Genomic DNA, 16467 nt, shown 5'->3' with positions numbered 1-16467 from the left:
AGGGACATATACATGGAGGAACATACTAGGTGTACTCAGTGAGGGCCGTTTGCTTAATGTTGTCAGAACAAAGTAACAAGATAACACTCGATTACAGTATGAAAAGCCTTTCGAGATCAGTATTCTGGAGATGGGAAGAGTATAGCAGAGCATGATAGAGGATATCCATGTTGACTAAGTAGATATAGATGGCAGACAAAATAAGTAATAGCCAAGTACATCAGCATGAAGACAGTAACAGGAAGGAAATTCTGACGACTTCATATTTACTCTGGAATAATCACTTTGTGACATACGCTGTATGAAGTGCGCTGGCGGATCTAAAGATCGTATCTTGGTTAAAATTAACACGGTTGTGACAAGCTAGATGTTGTTGATTAGCTCTTGTTAAGGAAAATGTACTGAGTTGCATAGAATGAGGTGGTGAAATAGCACAATTAATTTGTTTACAGGTAGTTAGACATAATATACGGATTGACACACAGTGGCATCCCACTCTGGGATCACATTAACAGCATAATTTAAGATCAAAAGATACAACTAACTCATATTTATGCAGATAAATTGAACAATAATTACGATACAGTTAAATATTCAAATTAGAAGCTAGTGATAAGAAATAACACAGACCTACATACATGATGAGAATATGAAGACAATGTTCATTCTGAACAGCACAAAACATTTTCGAATATTTTGAAAGTCTTCTGCTATTCAGATCTATCGTACTATTCAAATACTGGTATATACGTCAGCACTTGCATGTTCAAAAGAACGTACAGTCAGTTTTCTGTCAGTTAGAGTAGCTTTATCTTTGGTTGAGAAACACAAAAGAATGTCTGTAGCACGCTACTCACTCTCTGATATTAGACAGGCAGTATTACAGCTTGGCAGTGAGATCAGATAGCAGGGTCTCGTAGCATGTGGCTTGTGGGACAAAGGACAGAGAACAAGTGCCAAGCCCAGCATTCAGATTGATGAAATCGGAGGACAGTAATTATAAAACTGGGATCTGATAGACTGACTCTGGTGCTCTGACTGATGAATATTTGCCTTTGGGCCTGACGTAATCACGCTCGAATCTTCCTGTCTCACTTGGCCTTTTCCAAGTATAACTCCACCTTCGAGGAGTTTTGAACACTGTTTTTGCTATTACTAGCTGAAATACAGGTAGTTTGTTGTAACTTGAAACAACTAAATATCTCGAGTACGACCCATCATACTAAGAAAGTGCTCTAGGTGAAAAGTCTATATTAGCAGAGCTGACATCTATCTTACAAGTGGCAACCTCTTAACCACCTTTCCTGCATGGGCGGGATTAACTTCGTATTTTCAAATGGGAAGAAGCCCCCCCCCCCCCCTCACCTCCCCCCCCCCCCCCACACACACCATTTTGTTGCATATTCGAATTCGACGCAAAAATTCGATGGTTTACTCAAATCATTGCTTCCCATTCGTGTTAGATTGTGCTGTAATCGACTCACGTGTCCCTGTTCTTGCAATTAAGAACCGACACATTTACGATGTAAATGTAAACCTTTCCCTTCTAACGGTTGATACCGATGTTCTAAATTTACTTTAGTGTTGCGAAGGTGATTGTACAGTACAAATAATATGGCTAGAAATTAACATTTCTGGCAAACAGGCTACTTGTATGGTAACGTAGGTTTCTGTCCCTATGGGATTGATTGAGGTGAGTCCAAAGCATTGAAATGCTTGATTTCGTTGGCCGCCCTCGAACCCCGCCATCAGTGCGATTGATCTCATTGTATGTTTCCATACAACTGACGTAGCTCTCGTGCTGGCCGGTACGGGGCTAACAGCGGAATACAAACCAAAACCATTCCAATGATTTTAAAATAATATTTTTGTGGGAGTCCATAACTTCGACGTGTTTTGAGACTGAAAACAGGGTCCAAGTAGGCTGTATTGTTTTTATTATCTGTGCGATCGATCAGTTTCAAATTTATGTCACTTTCAAGCACGTATTAGATTTTAATACATACCTAGTACATGTGGACATATTCCTGTCCATATGTACCAACAATGTGTTACAATGTAAAATGAGCTGCAAACTTAAGTACGAGCTTGAAAATGGTCAAGTTTGGAACTGGCCGGTCGCACAGAGAATAAAGAGAATACGCCCCAGCTGAATCATTTTTCGTTCTAATTACAATAAGGTAAAACGACCATGAAGTAGTAGTGAAGGGAGCACCTGCCATGGGCACTCACTGAATTCAAGCACCCCAGTGGTGGCAGGCAAGGGAAACCACTGAAATCAAGCACACTAATTGTGAGAGGTAAGGGGACTCACCGAAATCATACACGCCAATGACGAAAGGCAAGGAGACTCACCAGTACGAAGCATCCCATGGGAACGGAAAACTAATATATTTACGTCGTTGTCCTGGATCACGCGAAACGTAATTTCCAATCAGATATTGAATCGGCTAACCATGTTGTACCGTAATAGCAAATTCACAGCACTAAAGTAAATTTCGAACATAAATATGAACCATTAGAGCGCAGTGACTTACATTTACATCATTAATGAATTCTAGAATCAAATGCAACGGATCCTAATTGCAAAAAGAGGCACACCAGATGTTTGTCGATTACAGCGCTACCACAAGTGTGAAACAATAGTTTTAGTAAACTGTACATAGTGTTTGGCTTAGAGCTCGAATGTGTAATGAAACTAGAGAGGGTTCAGAATTTTAAAATTCAATTTTGACCCCGACCAAGCAGGATGAATGGTTAGGAGGTGGCCATATCTAGCGCAGACAGGTGTCAGCTTTACTGATATTAACATTTCATCTAAGACTCTTTTTCGTACGATTCGTCGTTTTCTAGATATTTAGTTGCCCGAAATTAAAACTAACACATTGTACCCTGATAAGGCACAACATTATGACCTACTGTCGATATAAACCCGTCCAGGCGATAGCGACGTCATCTGGCTAGGGATAACTTTTAGTCAAACGCATCTAGTACCAGTGAGCGTGCTGTCCCTGTGTCAAATGGCAAAGGCGCGCGATCTGAGTTTGACCGAGGACACAGTGTGATGGCCGGAGGCTCGGCATGAGCATTTAGGGTTTTCGAGGAGTGTTTTGGTGTGTGTCTTCAACACGTGGTGAAAGCAATGTGAAACCACATCGAGACGTTGGGCGGCCACTCCTCATTACATATCTCGGGCATCGTAGGTTGGGCAGACTGGTAAAACAGAACAGACGATGAACTGTGTCGGAACTAACGTAAGATGTTAATGCTGGGCAGAGTGTACCGAACACACCTAACCCATTGTAACACCCCAAAACCCAAGTAGGAAAGACCATCATGATGTAAAGTAGGGAAAAGCTATCCATACACGTACGACCACTTTGCTGATGATATAGCACGAGAAAGTCTTGATAAACACCAACATTAAGCATTACAGAGTGTGTTTTAGTAGAAAGGAAGAAGAAAGAAATTTCATCTTTAGTTATTTGCCGAACATCTAGGTAATAATTGCAAATTACTGCCATGAAAGTGAAGTCCGAGGAAATTTCGGTCAGAGATAACTTTTATGTGGAAGAGAGTTGTAAACGCAACTAAGAAATTCAATGCGTCTACAATATGGCTCTGAGCACTTAGGACTTAACATCTGAGGTCATCAGTCCCCCAGAACTTAGATCTACTTAAACCTAACTAACCTAAAGACATCACCCACATCCATGCCCGAGGCAGGATTCGAACCTGCGACCGTAGCGGTCGCGCGGTTCCAGACTGCGCGCCTAGGCGGCGGCTGCATTATGCTGTAGGGAACATGCAATTGGGCATCCATAGGTTCAGTGGAGCTTGTTCAAGGCACCATGACGGCCAGGGAGTATTGTACACTGGTTGCAGACACTTAAGCGCGTCATGACGATTACATTTCCAGGCAGCAGTGGCATTTTTCAACAAGATAATGCGTCACATCACACGGCCAGGAGTGTGAGGAGTGGTTAGAGAAACAAAGTGGCGAATTCAAACTGATGTGCTTGTCCCCCTATTCGCCAGATGTGTACCTGATCGAAACAACTGGGATGTTATTGAACGTGGCGTCAGACCTCATCACCCCAACCCCTCCCCGGAATTTACGGCAATTAGATGACTTGTGTGTGTGGATGTGGCTCCATCTCTCTCCAGCGACCTGCCGAGGCCTCATTGATTCCATGTTAGGAGCGTCGCCGCTCTTGTCCATGACAAAGGTGGAAACCCCGACTGTTAGGTAGGTGGTCATAATGTCCTGGCTGATCAGTGTATATTGCAGACGTCAATTAGTCTCTCTTCACTCTCATTCCTACTGCCGAATCCATATTCTCCCGTAGCTCCCTCTTTCAGTCCCCCGTAATTATTACATTTTCATCTCGCTTTACATGTTGCACTTCCGTTGAATGTCCTCACTTTCTTCGTGTGTTTCTTCACCTTCTGCTTGTGACGTCAGCGTGCATATCTGAACAAATGAGTTGGCGTTGGTTTGCTGTCGATTATGTTGAGGAGAATCGTGTAGCTGAACTGTTCACACTAACTCAGTATCTTCCCTACTTTCCTGCTCATTGCGAATGTTACTTACGTTGTACCATTTTCTGCTGCTGTTGAAATGATCAAATGCTCGTCTGACCATATATGTACAGCCTAATTTTGATTGCCTGTTGACTACTGGTGTCAATGATACGGTCAAGAAGGATGTATACTAAGATAAAGGACACCAATAGTCAGACTCTTGAAGAAGGGCAGGGAAACACAGAACATCGCTTGTTACTTAGCAATCTTTACAACCAGTTTACTGAAAATCAAAACTCTTTTCTAATGTGTTACAGGGTCCAAGCATAAATGAGTCTTTTTCTTTTGAACAATACGAGCTTTGAAAGAGGCCTAAGCATGAATGGCTATTTTCTTTAGAACTTCGTAAATCTTAACGAACACCAAGCATTAATGTTTCTTTTCTTTAGAACGAAGAAATCTTATGGAATACAATTTTACTCGAGCCTCACTTTAATCTTCAACCACGCTTCAAGATTTTCTTGTCGCGAGAAGGAAGTAGATCAAACACGAAAACATTACAACTGATCAGGTCGATGCCAGCTCGTGGCGCAAGGGCGCTGGCGACACAATAGACACAGAGGTAAATCTCGGTTGTCTGTTCCCGGCCTCAACGGGACAAGAAAAGTAGTGTTATTCCTAAAACACACATGGCAAAGCTGTCTTAGACTATGAAACACACAACAATAAACCTTTGGCTCGCCCTGGTGAAATCTTACTTGAGGGAAATACAAATGCGGGCACAGCAAAAATCAAAAAATATTAAACCGACACAGAAAATATTTAAACCATTTTAACACATGTAAAAGCAGCCTTCAAAAATAGCCTCCGCAAGCCACCAACCACGTTAACAGCCGCTATACAAACACTACTAGGCTAACCTGACAGTGTAGAAGAATTTAAGGCAGTTCAGTTATCTTTAGAATACAGCTACTGGCACAATTCAACAAGAAACGTAGCACATGTTACAATCTACTTTAAACAGAATCTATTACCGGCCGTTCTGCAAGATTGCTGTGGCACCATAAAACACAAGTTATGCTAGTATGTACAAATAGCGTGGCTGCGATGAGGCAGAGCGGACCTTTGTTCTTAACCCAAAAGAGTTGCAAGATAAGATCCCACTTAGGGCACAGCCCACACCACTAGGCCTTAAACTCACAACATTAGTCACTGCCACTATATCTTGAATTTCAGTTAGGCGCCCACAGTTTTCTTGAGAAGAACAAACACTAATAGGCAAACCATTTGCTCTAAGGGAGAGCTGAGCACGCGTTGGTGGTTCTTTTAGCAAAGAAACAATCGATAACCGTGGGGCCGTATGACTACCAACTTCAGACCACGAGACGAGGCAGCTACCAAGCTGTTCCAGCACAACAACCTGCCATCGACAGAGGCGTGTTTTTCGAGAATTGTCACAAACGATGCTCACTTTGGAGTAAGCGGCGCAGTTGCGGGACAGACTCCTTCATTGCTGACGGTCATAGCAGTACGTAGAGAACGCATTTCCTTCGAGAAATCCCTTTAATCTCGTGGAAACATCCGATGCCAACGAAAATATGGGCGGCGAATATCTACAAAGAGCTATGCGTTCAATTTTACTATCCAGAAAGCAATTTCATGATATTCTCCACAAGTTATTGTTACGTCGCCCAACTGTAGACCTAAAATTAATTTGTGAGTGTGCAGTGATTGTACACAGAATACATTTTCCGAAAAACATAATCTAAATGATCTTTCGCAAAAATATCACCACATTCATTCCACTATAGTTTCTTGAACCCCTCAGGACATCTAATATCTCCTCTCGAGACGTACCCTCATGTCGCTGACAAACGGATAAAGTTCATTTAAGTTTTCGTAACTGGGATTCACAGTCATGTGTAATTTCTTGAAAGACATCATGTTTACTCCAGTGACTGTTAAACTTTTTAATCCCACTTTAGCAATTTCGGTCTTAGGTCATTACCAAGTGGAGATATTTTGGCTTTAATTCATGTCCACTTTATACAAGCTGATACATTTATATGTCGTTGTCATTTGCTGTAATATACGTACATATAAATGTGTCAGGTTGTGTAAAGTAGACATGGCTTAAAGCCAAAACATCTGCACTTGATAATGGCCTAAGGCCGAAATTGCAATAGAAATAAAAAATGTAGCAGTCACTGGCGTAAACATGATGTCTTTCAAGGATAAAGGTCAGTCTGTTATTCATACAGTCCACTGAAGCAACAGCAGAAATTTTTTAATTAATGTTTCTGTCGTAATTTCTAGTCTGTGCTATAAAAAATTAAAGTGCTTATTTCACACGTTTGTCAATAATTACTCATATGTCGACCTAGGTTTTGGGTTATTAGTCCACCGTATGGCAGCACTGCTGCTGAGCATAATGGCACAAACATAAACAGTAGACAATTCACAATGGTCTAATAAGTGTATTGTTGATACTAAATATGGAGAAAATACGTTAGTAATCATAGAGCACCAAATAGTTAGTGAAACAAACTACACTAATTGTTTCTCATGTAATAATGTTTCACCAAGTGCCTACAGTGGAGTCAACAGAAAAACTGATCTTTTTCTTTGTACCTTATTTCACGTTATAATGTTTCGCTAAGTACCTACAGGGAAATTAACAGAAAAACTAATTTCAGTAGCTTGTTTGTGAACAGGGAAGGAAACTCATATAGTTATAAGATTAAGCTAATAAACACTCTTTCCATCTAAAGAGAGTGACACATAATCTCCCAATCACCGGCATGAGTCGACTCCACCACGTACCTGGTCTATGATTTCCTGGCCGTACCAGCAGAAGTGGGCGGTCTGGTTGATGTACGCTGGGAAGGTCAGCAATTTCTTCAGAACAAGTGATCTCTTCGCGCCCGGACGGAAAGCCTGGCAAATACAAATAGAAACCAACATTGCATCTCAACTTTTGAAATGATTGTATAACAACCAGATCTGGCGTATATATTAAACATCAGGTTTTTCACGTAAAAATACTGTCGCAAGTATACCCGAAAGAAATTTTTAGTTAACTACTCACAGGATCTTAAAAATTTAACCTTTACGAAAGTCTCGAACAATAACTTGGAGGACAGGTTCACAATTTTCAAATATAACCATGACTATTTCTTAAATGAATGATATGTGTAATCTGAAACACAGTGAGGCTTATTTTTTGTGAGATCTAGTCAAATCTGTTTTTCTTGCTATTCTCTCCTGCTGCCATCGTGATTTATTTTACTTCCTCAATAGATAAACTCATTGATTGGTGCAAGTAGTAGTTCTATATCATTACAACGTGTCTGTGGGGGGTAGCCGTGCGGTAAAAGGTGCCTTGCCGCGGTTCGCGCTGTCTATGGCACCTTGCCACGGTTCGCGCAGCTTCCCCCGTCGGAGGTTCGAGTCCTCCCTCGGGCATGGGTATATGTGTCGCCGTTAGCGTAAGTTAGTTTAAGTTAGATTAAGCGGTGCGTAAGCCTAGGGACCGATGACCTTAGCAGTATGGTCCCATAGTAACTTACCACAAATTTCCAAATTGTATCATGCTGTAACGTCATCCACCTTGAAATGAGCAACCAATAACTCATTGCTACCGGCAGGAAATCTCGATTGAGCTCATGAAGTGTGATATGAGCGTCATCATCTTTTCTTCGTTTGGGCATTCCGACTAATATGATGCGACCCTCCACGAGTTCCTCTTCTGCGTCAGTCTCTTCATCTGAGAGTACCACTCACATTATATCTGAACAAAAGTATCCGTAATCCACTATATAAACGCGAACTGAGCACCAGATAATTAAGAGAGGTGGACCCGCCGGTATAAAAGGTGGCGGGGAGTATTTTGCTGTCCCTTGAGAACCGGTAATAGCGCAATGTTTCGGCCAGGCGAACTCAGTGTCTTTGGCCGTGCACTTGTCATTCGATACCACCTGAGTATCAGATCCATCAGGAACATTTCAACCCTTCTGAAGCTGCCAAGGTCCACTTTTGGCAATGTGATTTTGAAGTGGAAACTCCAAGGAACAATCGAAACCTGGCAGACCTCACGTAATGACAGGTAGTCGAGCACTGCGGAGGGTGGTTGTAAACTATCGCCCAAAACCAGTTGGAAGGACGACTCACGAGTTTCTAAATGCTACCTGCAGCCCTGCTTGCGCAACGACTGTAAGTAGGGAGTTACGAAGAAGAGGGTACGACTGTCAAGCGAATGACTGGAGAACTGTACCTGTCATCATGTGTAGAGCCAACAGTGAAGTATGAAGGAGGTGGTGTTACACATTTAATTCCTCTTGTTCTTTCAATGTGCTCCCCTTATTTCGTTTAAGAAAATACGTTGTACAACTCTGTGTAGTACATAGAGTAGACAAACAGTTCGAAGATGAAGATTGTTTGTATCTGGATGCCAATGCAACCTGCCACAAGGCAGCGTCTGTGAGGTAATTATTTTCAAAGCAGCAACTTGATAGAGAAACGACACACTACCTCACTCATTAGTGGGTCCTAATTCTACATATACATTACAATTACTACAGCTACATTGTTTGTGTATTCTGTTATGTTATTACTTCACTATGGGCATCTCTTGCTTAAGCTATCATTATTTATTCTACATGTTACTTTTTCTAATAAGCTGTCTACGTGGTTAATACTCTAGTATCTGCTTTCTGATTCTATACTGCATTGAAAAAATGCTTAGGGACTAGTGTACACTATCTGCAGCGTTCCAGGTGTGCCATTGTAAGGTATGAACCTACCTTGTCGGCCGTGCCCACTGAGCTATTCCCAGTGGGCATGCCCCTGTCACCGGGCTGGCCCAAGATTTTGGAATTCGCAGCAGTTTTCTGCTAATAATTTATTCCGTTTTAATCTACATCTAACATAGAATTCATATTACTACTGTCACCATTAGCGCGTTGTCTTGGTCGGTCATTTATGTACCCTCCCCTTAAGTCTGAGACGTTGACGGATCCCATCCGTAAGGCAGCTAGCCAAGTCCACGCTCCGGCGGTGCAGGACAGGTGCATGGTATCTTGATCAATGTTGAAACGCGTACGTAACAGCGATGGTGAGGCATGACAGAATCTCTGACCAGAGAGTTATTTATCGTGGCTAGTCTGCGCTTGACTGCGCGAGAGTGCAGTTGAGTTGCGAATGGCAGTCGGTCGCGAGAGTTCAGTTGCGGGGCAGTTGTTGTACGTAGCAAGTCGCGAGAGCATGTAGTTTGTCTGTGCTAGTAGCGCGTGCGAGACAGTCGTTTTCGTATGTGAGGAGTCGGCGGGCGTCGACATGGGTCTCTGGTCGGGATTCGGGATGAGGTGTATTTTTTAAATAAGGTAATGAAGCAGCATTGCGCTCATCTGATAATGTAATGTATGTTAACTGTAAATAATTTGTTCAAGAATTGCCCAATAATAATTTTGTTTTCAAAGCAGTTTTCTTAACATAAGAAACATTTAATTGAAATAATATTTCCCATGCATTTCCTTAAAGAAAAGATTTACTTAAATTCAAAGAATATTTGCGATGCATTTCCTCCAAGCTATGGCGAAGAATAAGAGCAGAATTTTGACATGCAGTTATACTGAGGTAAGAATTCGGGTTTAATTATTGCACAGGGCCTAAGATCGACATTTCGGTCTAATTGCGTTTTCATTGTCACTGAGATTTCATTATCATTGAATTGACTTACATTTTTGTGGGGAGCTTACACTTGGTTCAGATTGCAATTTATCATTTATTGTCATTGTGCATTAAATAACATTCCGGGGAGGTTACACTTGGCTCCATTTTTTATTAACTTTGTTTATCAATTTTTGTTGGGAGGTTACACTTGGTGACATCCGGCCAGGATCGTATTTCTTTGGGAATCTTCTAAGACACAGTCAGATATCTGCTCTTATTTACTAAAATATAATTAGCATTTGGCGCAACGCTTTTACTAATTTTATGACTTTCTTTCCTCAGATCATCGGCAATTCGTTGCTCTGTTGTATTTGTGTTTGTTGCTTTTTGCATTGTGCTTATTTCATTTGTGAATAATTGTGACTATTGTAAAAATGCCGCGAGAGACTGTGAATAGTGTATCGTGAGGTATTATGAATGAAATTACCGACTTAAACAACTTCACCGATAGGACTTGTGACACGCAGTGTAATGACGACAATCCTGCGTTCACTAACAATCAGTGCATTCCAACCACTAATGATGACTTTTATCTTAATGATGAACAAACGAAGTCAATTGTCTCCTCTGTTAATTTGACGACAATTGATGACGCGGAGCGGTCTATTGTAATGAGCGCTGCCCAGCTTAACATAACCGGTTGGGAAAATTCAAGTAACGTACAGACAAATTTTTGAATGAAAATGATCAGTGTATTGAAAGTACGCCGGATTCATTTAATTCCGAAATAGTGACTGACAGTATACGTTCGACTGACAAATCTTTTTGTAAATTACAGAATGACCAAATGGTCACACAGAACGTGACAATTGCATGTACTCCATCACAGAGCACTGAGAATGTAACAGCTACTTTTGGTTTGGATCAATTGATGGCAGTATTGCTACATTTTAAGAACGAACTTAATGAAAATACCAAACAACAGAATGAAAAACTTAGTGAGAAAATAGACAACAATTCCAAACAACAGGGTGAAGATAATAAACAATTCAAAGAAAATTTCAAACAACTTAGTGAACAGAACAAACACCTTAATGAAAAATTAGACAACAGTTCCAGACAGCTAAATGATAAATTAGACAACAGTTCCAGACAGCTAAATGATAAATTAGACAACAGTTCCAGACAGCTAAATGATAAATTAGACAACTGTTCCAGACAGCTAAATGATACATTAGACAACAGTTCCAGACAGCTAAATGATAAATTAGACAACAGTTCCAGACAGCTTAATGAACAAATTAGAGACGTTGCCGCGCAATGTCACGATACTAAGGAACAGTTACGCGTGGAAATTGAGGCTTGTTCAAAAAAAAGTAGCGAAGAAATTAAATCTGTTGCTCAAGAATTAAGGGAAATGCAAATAGCTACAACAGAAACACTTAGAGACGAAATTAGCGGAGTCGCTAAACAATGCTCTGAAAAAGCTACACAATTACGCGACGAGTTTAAAGCAATGACAGCAGAACTTTCGCGGACAATGGATGCAAAGATAGACGCGAAATTCGAACAACAGAACACTCAAATTGACGAGCGCTTTAATCACCACATACAAAACAGTGATACGCGTTTCCGTAAATTTATTCAGGATCAAAATAAAGTAAAACGTCAAGTAATGGAAACAATCACAGCACAGAGACAAGAAGATAAACGTAAAATGTTTGCGAAGGCAAAAACATACGTAGACAACAATATTTCTACAGTGTCGGACAAAATTAATACCATCGAACAGTTGAACGCAGAATTACGTGGTGAGATTTCTGACCTTAAATCAAAAACAGATACACACTCAGTAGATTTTCAAACAGTGACCGACAGACTCGAACAATTAGGACTAACACAGGATTCCGATGTCGTCAAAAGTGACGTTAAAAAATTGAACGAAACCACACGTAAATTACAAAAACAGATTAATGCTTCTGACACTAAGAACGATGATCAGGTAAAAATACTGAGTGAAAAATATGATGAATTGGCCAGTCGTATTGACGGTATTGAAAGTAATAATGACAGCAAATCAGACGATACTTCACCGGTTTCATTTAATCAAACCGAAATTCCAAAATCTACAACAGACAGTCAATGAGATCGATTCAGCTAATAACTCACTACGGAGAAAATTGTCAAGTTTACATCAAGAGGTAACAGAGATAAAAAATATTTCAGTTAATAACATATTACAGCAGACGCCACTTTACGAACATTTGTCAGACTTACGCAGCACGTATAATTTGAGCAATTTACAGAGACTACGCGACTTAAAATCCGAAAAGCCACGCGACTTAAACTCTGAAAAGCTACGCAACTTGAAATCCGAAATGACACAGACAAACAGATTCTCAGACAAACCTGAACGTGTTCTCAAATTTAGAGACGAGAACGTAGATTACGAGCAATTTTTATCTGTAAGAAAATCTAAGGAATTTAATAATGACAGAGCACAGATACACGATTTGCACTGTATATGACAATTTATTTTTGTACTTTCACCGTTATTACCTGTAATGCAGAAGCTGGCTTTGAACATGATACGACATTTTACTATTGTATTTTCATCAGCATTGCCTATAATGCAGAAATTGGAATTAACATGGATACAACAATTTGTTTTTGGATTTTTACCGCCATTGCCTGCAACGCAAAAGCTAAAATTTATTTGCAGTACGTAATAGACGTCAGGGGATTCATTACGCTTTAATGAATATGTGCCGTAGCGTGCATAGGGCCCCGAGCTGTAGTAGTGCTGTTTCATCTTTAGTTTTCTGCACTGCTGCCTTCTCTTCTACTATCCTTTATATCTATCAAAATAGCTCTTTAACTATTGCTCTATTTAGTATTAAGAATATGTAATGAAAACCGGATATGACAAATTTCTACCGAATGTGACAATTTTCATTAGGCACTCCAGAAATGACAACCACGAGAATTTTAATAACAGATAAAAATTCTAATCATCAGTATGTGTAAAATTAGCAGCAACAGCAACCATATTTTTGTAACAATAGATGTTTTTCACCGCAACAGCATGAAAGTCAGCCGCTTAGCATACCTAACCAACAATGCAGTCTACAAGGTCAACCAAACTTTAATGTTTCGCCGCGTGCACGTATAGTTCAGCTACAACAAATAGTAACGCAAAGCAGCAAAGAAATAACTACGTATAGAAACACACTATTTCAATTCCTATCGCAATGCACCGTATAGGAATGACTATTACGACAGACGTAAAAACAATGAGCACAATTATCAGCGTACATTTAATAACAGTCTATGTTATCAGCAGCAAGAACATTAGCATCAACAAATAATCATGAATGAACCAGACAATAGGTGTCATCCATAGCGTAATACGTCAGGAAGAAATAACAAAACAGTTCAAATAGTGGATATGCCACATCCTCCCGTAAATAACAGCACGTACGATAGAATTTGAGCAGACACAGTACAGGTTGCATATTCCAGTAACGTAAGCATTAATTTTGACACGCAGAATCTTGTTCACGGAAATGTTATTAGTTTTGACGCTATCCGACACACGTTTGCATGAAAAATATTATCACGACGTACGTAGACGACATTCTTATTGCAGAAGCTAACTGGTCTGAACACAATATGATTCTTGAACGACTGTTACAAACTTTTCGTGCACAAGAACTCACAGTTAACCTCAGTAAATCGCACTTTGGCAAAACTTCTGTATAATTTCTTGGACACGTAATTTCAGCAGAAGGCATTGCGTCTGATCCGGAAAAACTTCAAGCTCTACGTGACAATACTATTCCTACAACGAAGAAGCAATTACGCAGTTTTTTGGGCTTAATTAACTTTTTTCGTAAATTTATTCATCACTCTGCTTTAGCCACACCTAGAGTATGCCAGTTAACAGGTAAAAACAGTATTTGGTCCTGGGATAAGCAAGCACATTGTGAATTCATGAACCTGAAACATGCTTTGTTGAATGCACCACTTTTATCACACCTAGATGTTACCAGAAATTTTTCCATTGCCACCGACAGTTCCAACACCGCTTTAGGCGTACACATTTTCCAGAAAATTGAAGAAAATGGCTCTACAGTAATTAAAAATATCGCATTTGCAAGTCGCATTCTGTCACCTGCTGAACGAAATTATTCTGTTACAGAACTAGAAACATTATGTGTAGTATGGGCTTTCACGAGATTTAGGCACTTTCTTTATGGCAGACATACCACCGTTTACACAGATCACAGAGCGATACAATTCTTACTTTCAGCTAAATTTACTCACGACTTTATTTACAAGAATTTAATCTTACAATAGTTCACATTCCCGGCACACAAAATGTAGTAGCAGACGCACTATCGCGTTCTCTCAGCAACAATCAGCAAGACGTCGCAACCAACTTCTGCAAAGCAAATTTCAGCGTGATGTACATCCAACAAGTTGCATTTGAAAATTTTATTTCGTCGTCATTACTGGACATAGCACAAGAGCAAAATAAAGACAACGTGTGGAAAGACATTAAACACCTTTGGCAAGATAGGAATAATGTTACGATTAGAAACCATTACACTGTACGCAATGACATTCTGTTTCGCCGCTCTTATCCTGACAGCAACAACTGGTTATTATGCATTCCTGACGAACTGGTTAACAAATTAATATGGTATACTCATTTAAGTTATGCACATTACGGAGCCAGAAAATGTTTTCTTATTCTGAGACAGAACTGTTATTTTACCAACATGGAAAAACGTATACGAAGAGTTTTAGCGTCATGTAAAATCTGCCAGCAAGCTAAGTCAGACACCACTTCACATATTCCTCCATTATATCCCATTGTACCTGTTAAATCAAAACATATGGCCACTGTAGACATTTTTGGTCCGATTCCGAGATCCAATAGGGGTTTTTGCTACATCTTTGTCGCTGTTGAACTTACTTCAAAATTTGTTACTCTCACTCCATTACGCAAAGCTACTGCTAAATCTGTTTCGAAAGCATTTGTAAAACATTTTCTATTTCATGTAGGGCATGTGATGAAAGTAATTTCTGACAATGGATCACAATTTCGTTCTGCTACATGGACACATATGTTACGAGCTAGAAACATTTCTCTGATCTATATATCCAGGTACCATGCGTCTTCGAACCCTTGTGAACGATTAATGAAATAAATTGGTAAACTGTGTAGAATATACTGCCATAAAAGATATATTGATTGGGACACACACATATTCTCATTCCAAGATGTAATTAATTCCATTCCAAATGAATCCACTATGCTATCCCCGTCTGTTATACTGAAAAATGTTGAACCACCTAACAAAATTACAGAATTAGTAAACTTTCCTACATCTCGTCGACTACGACACCATGAAATAATTAACATTGCGCTGAACAACATTAAACGTGCTGGAGAGCCCCGGAGAAGACAGCAAAAACAGGTTTGTACACGCCGTGACTTTCACATTGGACAGAAGATATTAGTACGTACACACTGTTTATCCAGCAGAATAAAAGGTAAGTGCAGTAAATTTGAACTTCTATACGCAGGTCCATATCGGATTCGCAGCATTCCTCACCCCAATGCTGTACAGTCGAAACTTTGAGAACCAGAAAACATAAGGGGAACCACCATGTATACAATGTTAAACCCTTTATTGAATGAAACTACTTTATGATGTAACATGCTATGATGCCATTTACTAATCTTTATGACCACTTATGCAATTATATTCACATGACTAATTACTGATGATTATCGTATTTTTCTTGGCAAGTGCCCGGCAAGGTAAGGTTAGCAGGTCGCTTTTCTTGTCGTTACACATCAGACCGTGCATATTTTCCAGATGAATTTACACATTTTATGAGCACTTATTCAATTTTAATTACATGACCAATTACTGATGATTACCGTATTTTTCTTGGCAAGTGCCCGGAAAGGTAAGGTTAGCAGGTTGCTTTTCTTGTCGTTATATATCAGACTGTGCACATTTTTTTCCAGAGACACTTAGGTGTTTTATGAATAATTATGCAATGTTATCTAATGACATGTTAATTTTGTCGCGTTTTTTCTCCATTAAAGTCTTTAATTCTCGCCGCTATTAAATACACTACATACAAACTGAACACAACGAACGTCACATTTTTTTTCTTTCTTATGTATATACGATTATTTCATGTTTTGTTCGTATGCATTATGAAATGGTTAAGACATAGCAAACACCAGTT

At 39.8% G+C, this 16467-nt stretch overlaps 1 protein-coding gene across 1 annotated transcript in view; it reads right to left on the bottom strand.

The window, feature by feature from the left end:
- The window catches only part of LOC124619868 (odorant receptor coreceptor-like), a 99623-nt gene that overhangs the window by 9855 nt on the left and 73301 nt on the right, over positions 1 to 16467 (bottom strand). Inside the window, exon 6 of the mRNA XM_047146488.1 lies at positions 7348 to 7461. Coding sequence (XP_047002444.1) covers positions 7348 to 7461 — 114 coding nt within the window. The remainder of the gene's footprint in view (positions 1 to 7347; positions 7462 to 16467) is intronic.

The sequence above is a fragment of the Schistocerca americana genome, chromosome 6 (genome assembly GCF_021461395.2).
Source record: "Schistocerca americana isolate TAMUIC-IGC-003095 chromosome 6, iqSchAmer2.1, whole genome shotgun sequence".
Lineage (NCBI taxonomy): Eukaryota > Metazoa > Arthropoda > Insecta > Orthoptera > Acrididae > Schistocerca > Schistocerca americana.
Note: the sequence above shows the minus strand (reverse complement) of the source record. Positions and strands in the feature narration are given on the sequence as shown.